Raw genomic sequence first — 6,298 nt, forward strand, 5'->3', positions numbered from 1 at the left:
TTCGAGAACTTAAAATTAGTCATTTGTTTTTAAATAAACAATAAATTAGAATTCGAATAATAACCATTTTTATTGATAGAGTTTAATGATCAATATCAAATAATGGGATGAGTATTGATTTTTAATCCCAAAACCTACATATTGATTTTTAAAATAATATATATATATATATATATATTCTCATTGCGAACAAATAAAATCTGAAAGTAAAAATATTCCCACGAGGAAAGGGATAGTGGTGAAAAAACAGCACAAAAATAAATCAAAACAAATTACAAACATCTACTACGCATCTAAAAATCCAAAGCTTCAATTTCTTTTTATCATAAAGTTTCGATTTTTGCATTCAATTATTCGATCTATCTGCCCATCGATCAATCGGGATTTTGCGTTAATGGCAACTCGATACTGGGCGGTTTCTCTCCCTGTTGGGCAGAGCTCATCACCTTCTTCTCTATGGAGTCGCCTCCAAGAATCCATCTCTAAACAAGCCTTCGACACCCCTCTGTACAGGGTAATTTCGATTTCATATGCTAAATCACGTATATGTTATGTGTTAGTTGGCGGATTAGCATTTAGTGAGTGCTGTTTATGCTCTGTGATAATTGATTCTGATCGCGAAGGTTTTTTCTTTTCTTTTTTTCCGGTGCGGCTGGCGGGACAGTTCAGCATTCCGAATCTGCGAATTGGAACCCTTGATTCGCTATTGGCACTCAGCGACGACTTGTTGAAGGTGAGTTTTTGAAACAAAATATGATATAATTTGGGTAGTGAAGCTAATTTTTTTTGTTCGCTATGAATTTAATTTCTAGTTTTTTAATTAGGTTTTGAATTCTTGTTCGATTTTGGTTGCAGTCGAACAACTTTATTGAAGGGGTATCGCATAAAATTCGACGCCAGATCGAGGAGTTGGAGAGGGTATCCGGAGTTGTCAGTAGCTCACTTACTGTGGATGGCGTTCCTGTTGACTCTTATCTCACCAGGCAATGTGTCATATCTGGATTTATATTTTTAGTGAATTTTTAAAACACGTGATTAAATGATTTGGGTGAAATTTTGGGCTTTTTGTAGATTCGTTTGGGATGAGGCAAAATACCCGACAATGTCACCACTTAAGGATATCGTGGATGGAATTCAAGTGCAAGTGGCCAAAATTGAGGATGATCTCAAGGTATTATTTTCTTTTTGGGGCTGTTTATTGACAAAACAAATTATTTGTCTTGCTTCGTAGATAGCCAAACCAAGAATCAAGATGCTTCGGCTTTACTGATTGAAAACTAAAAATCCTGCCTTTTGAAGTGCTAGTCCATTTCAGCTGAAGTCTTCAATCTATCTGTTATGTTGACTCGATTGTTTTGTGTTTACCTGTACTGCGATGGCAGTTCCTTGAGGCTAAGGCTATTTGTGGCTTCCTCAGACGTTAAAATACAATTGAACTATCCATAGCTTATGTTTTTCTGGCCTAAGAGGTCGTCCTCACTGATGGCATGTCAAAGATTCTGAACAGTTCTGCTGTAGTTACTGTTTGAGACTGATGATCAGGACTGCTATATCTTTTAAATAACATCAGTTCTCTTATTTATTTCTTGTGTTCTAACCTTTAGGTTAATAAATACTTTGGACCGCAAAACTCTCATCCCTAAGTTTCTTGTGTTCAAGCCCTTCCATAGCTGTTACTTATAACTGTGGATTTTATGCTTCAGGTTCGTGTTTCTGAATACAGCAATGTGCGCAGCCAACTTAATGCCATCAACAGAAAACAGGCTGGAAGGTGAATTTTTGATATGGACTTAATCTTGGCTTTGATTGTGGTAACTTTTGGAGACTAGGGAAATAAAATGCATGCAGTTGAGCTGATCCATATAATAATTATTGCAGCTTAGCTGTTCGTGACCTTTCCAATTTGGTGAAGCCGCAGGATATTATTTCTACAGAACACTTAACAACTCTCCTTGCAATTGTTTCTAAGTATTCGCAGAAGGATTGGTTATCAAGCTATGAGACACTGACGACATATGTTGTGAGTACCCTACATACTTGACCTGCGTCACTGCCCTACCCTCAATTCTGCTTTGTGGGATGCCCATTGCATGTCTCAGCCATGATTTTCATCACATATTGTCATATTGAGCTTGAGACAAACCGAGAAAACTTGCATGCCCGTACTCTAGAACAATTATTTTTCTCTCGTTCTTTCTTAACCATTAGTTTGTAGCATTGTTCTGTTATATATTTCGGTAGTACAAAAATGTAATTCATTAGATTCTGTTTTTTGATGGGTTTAGTCATGCAATTGCTTTAGGTCCCCAGATCATCCAAGAAGCTACACGAGGACAGTGAATATGTGCTATATACTGTAACATTATTCAGTCGTGATGCTGACAATTTTAGAGCTAAGGCACGAGAAAGAAATTTCCAAGTACGTTTCAGCGCCTTACCACATTTTATATTTTCGCTCCTGAGTGCAGCTCCATGTTTTATACTTATTACTAGTTCTTGATTCTTGAGAATTTTCCGATAATATGTTTCATTCTTGTTTGATTCAGATTCGGGATTTTGAATGCAATTCAGAGACTCAAGAAACTCGGAAGCAGGAGCTTGAAAAGCTGATGCAAGATCAGGAAACTTTGAAAAGCTCTCTTTTACAGTGGTGCTATACCAGTTATGGAGAGGTATCATCTTCTGCTCCCTCCTACAGTTGCTGAAAGTTGGTTATTACTCAGTTTTCTCTGTCATATTGGCTATTGAGTGTAAACTTTTCTTAGGCATTCTTTCATTAAAGCTGATATATACAGTGGTCGGTGGAGCTCACTAAACCATATTACCTGATATCGTACTTTTCATGGATGTCAATTTACTCAAACTTACGGAGAAAGAAATAACTATCACTTTGAAGTGTGCACCGATTTCCAAAATGGTCAAATGCAGCCTTTTGGGAACTAAAGCAAACAAATTTTCTGTTTTGTTGATATTGTGACTACTGAAGCATAAGTTGACTAATCTTCTGCTAATGCACAAGCACTTAAAAAAATCACTTGTTCATGAGTCCAATATATTCAAACATGTAAAAATCACTTGTTCATGTGTCCAATATATTCAAACATGTGGCCTCTCAGATAGGTGTCGGCAAAGAGAATTTTTGTAAAATTCTCTAGTTATAAGACCTTTTGTATAGGCCATATGTTACAGGATTCTAAAGATAAGATCATAATTCTAAATGTCCTTCAGACAAAACCTGTGGCATGATGTCTAAGAAATTAAAATAAGAAGAAAAACTGGGGCAACATTTAACCACCTGTAATGGGTGTATTCAACATAATTTGGAACATATTTGTTTTGTTATTTCTGAAATTTAGGATACAAACTGAAATGTAAAAAAAAAAAAATCATCTGTCTTTTCCCATTTCATGTTCCTTTTCTCTTCATATTCACAGCCAACTCTCCACAGGCTTTATATTCGATTCCTAGGCAAGAACGCTTCTTTGAACGAGTAAATAAAAAGATGTGCATATTTTGAATAGTGATATGAAAATTTTGACACTCATAGTATTAAACTATTTATGCAGTGACTTATTAGCTTCTTTAATATAGACACTCAGGTACACGATTTGATTGTTTTAACCGTGTTTTTAAAAATGTGGTTGGATTGATGTGGTTAAATATATTGTTGCGTATAATGGGGTGTCTTCTCGAATTTTAGTGTGCATAATTAATAGTGTCTTTCTTTACATTATGTCATACATTGTTTTTTTCCACATCATTACTAAGAGCGAGGACAAAGTCAGCTCTGGTTTGATTTTTATTTCTACCTTATAAGACTTGGGGCTGAGATTGCCTTTATGCGCATCGATTTTTTACTCGTGCTATAGTGTGTTTTCATGCATGCTCAGGAGTGTGGGTGGAGCAGTGATTGAGCATAGATTTGGAGAAACGGTGAGACATGGGATTAAAACTTTTCAGAATTGTGATTCTACCCGCACATTTTCCAATTATATACTACCGAATGGATTTTTGGGTTGAATTTTGCAATTCTCTGGACAGCCAATCTCAAATTCCAAAATGTAATCATTGTTGCCAGTATTACAGCAACGACCGAAAAATCAAACCCACGACATTAATCTCCTACTTCGTCAAGGAGTGCCAAATATTGTTGTAAGCAGCTCACCATTTGCTGTGGGAATGGCAGCACTCAGATTTAACTCTGAGCAAAGCTTCATACCAACATTATGTGGGCCAGCATAACTATTTTCGAGAAATCTAATTTTCTTGTTTAGTCGATGCAATAATCAGAGTTTTCCTGTCTTTATGGATTAATGAAAGATATTTGATGGACATCTTTCTTCTCCTAAAGTTTCTGTGGTTCTTATTTTTACTTTGTCGGGAGCTCAAATTGATATATGTTCCTTTGATAAATTGTATTGCTATTTCCTTTCTTTTCATGTGATTGATCTCTAATGGAAAGATCATCTTTAACTTCTTTTCTTCACACAGCACGCTACTTGTGCTCGCTTGCTTGAAGTCTCTGCAACCCTAATACATTCTTCTTTAACATGCACATAATATGATAAGAAGCGTGACCCTAAGAATGTAGAAAAATAACTTTACCTCGATGAAACAGAATTTTGTTACACCAGGTTATTGGTATTTGAACTTTTGGATTTGTTCAATTTTTTTAAGCTTTTGTTCGTCATGCAGGTTTTTAGCTCATGGATGCACTTTTGTGCTGTACGAGTATTTAGTGAAAGCATTCTGCGATATGGTCTGCCTCCAACATTTCTGGTAACAAACTTCTTGTACCTATGACCTTAACGTGATTGGATGTACCTTTTTCCTTCTTATTCATCACATTGTTGTTGAGAGTTCGTTTTGGCCTTTTTATGTCAGTCTGTTGTGTTGTCACCATCATTGAAAAGTGAGAAGAAAGTTCGGTCCATTCTTGAGGCACTGTGCAGCAGTTCAAATAGGTACATCGATGATGGCCTGAAGCTTTTTATAGTTTTTACAAGCTTTTTGCCTTTTTTTTTCCCCCCCTAAAAAACAAGGTTTTAGAAGCTTGTGATAGATTGATTCGGATAATGCATTGAACTTAGAGAATGTTCTTTGCACAAAAGGTCTACTTGCCTCTATTTGGTATCTTCGGTTAAAATTAGTTTTGAGTAGTACTGAATGTAATTATCATCTCATGATTTACTTTTGAAAAATTCTTGAAGGGACAAATTCAAGGTCATGCGCTTGTTATGACATTGGCATAGTTTGTCCCCTTTTTTTCTTGTTGGCTTGGATGCGAGGATTTGGATTTGAGTGTATTTGAAGGGAGGATTTGAAATGACTCTAATTGGGGTGAATTTGAAATCCACTCAAATGACTCAAAAAATAATTTAGTTGAGATTTGAAAATTTTATTGTCAAATGGATTTGAAATCCATAGCTTAAAATCCCTCAATCCAAATGCAACTCTTATTGAATTTGAAATAGTAGACATACAGTCAAGAGACAGTACACAATGACAGGATATACGTGTTTGGGTTATAAAGATCTATATCCACAGGCCACAGCACAATACCAAAAGGGTAATGTATTAAGCTCTTCTTTTTAAGTTATAATTAATGAGTGGCCCTCTATGTAGGTAAAATATTTTGGGATAAAAATGGTGGGAATTGCTTCCTGTATGTAAATCAAAATGAAAGCAAAACAAGCACCATAATCTTAATCGTATCAAATTTGATTCTAGAATATATTCTTTAACTCGTGGCATTTTCCTTGTTTAACAAATCTTACGTTGTGTTCCATCCTATGTAGTTATGGTCTCTGACCTCTTCCAATTTTAAACCACAGATAGCTGTTGTCTGTTATAATTTGTCTTCCATGCGTAATTGCAGCACATACTGGAAAACTGATGATGACGGAGGGGTTGCTGGTTTTGGTGGCGAAGTGGATGCACATCCTTACGTCTCTTTTACCATTAATCTTATTTAAGCTGAGGCCATGCCGTGTTTCTCTTGTGCAAATATCTTAAGCATGATTTTCGGCCCTCGAAATAAAGGATACAGTTTCTGCATATGTGTCATGAAATAAATTATCCGCCTCTGTTTTCCAATCTAAGATCCGCTGATTGTATTATCATTATTCTTTCCCCATTCCTCGCTCCCCTGACTTCTATTTCTTTGTATGATATAAGAATGTTAATTGTGGAGGACGATTACTTTCCATTTTTGTTTTTGGAATTGTGCTGGAAATTGTGACCTTTAATGTATTATTGATAAGAAATTATAGAATATGATCGTGTGTTCTGTTCTTTA

The 6,298-nt window shown here is 35.8% G+C and overlaps 1 protein-coding gene across 1 annotated transcript; it reads left to right on the forward strand.

Annotated features, from left to right (window-relative positions):
- Positions 1 to 223: 223 nt before the first annotated feature.
- On the forward strand, positions 224 to 6,298 carry LOC140880868 (V-type proton ATPase subunit C). The gene is made up of 11 exons (XM_073285717.1): positions 224 to 514; positions 665 to 733; positions 856 to 983; positions 1,072 to 1,171; positions 1,704 to 1,771; positions 1,879 to 2,020; positions 2,303 to 2,419; positions 2,547 to 2,672; positions 4,696 to 4,779; positions 4,885 to 4,964; positions 5,879 to 6,298. The coding sequence occupies exons 1-11, from the start codon at positions 395 to 397 to the stop codon at positions 5,973 to 5,975; spliced, it is 1,131 nt and encodes a 376-aa protein (XP_073141818.1). The 5' UTR covers positions 224 to 394; the 3' UTR covers positions 5,976 to 6,298.

The sequence above is a fragment of the Henckelia pumila genome, chromosome 1 (assembly GCF_033568475.1).
Source record: "Henckelia pumila isolate YLH828 chromosome 1, ASM3356847v2, whole genome shotgun sequence".
NCBI classification, from domain to species: Eukaryota; Viridiplantae; Streptophyta; class Magnoliopsida; order Lamiales; family Gesneriaceae; genus Henckelia; species Henckelia pumila.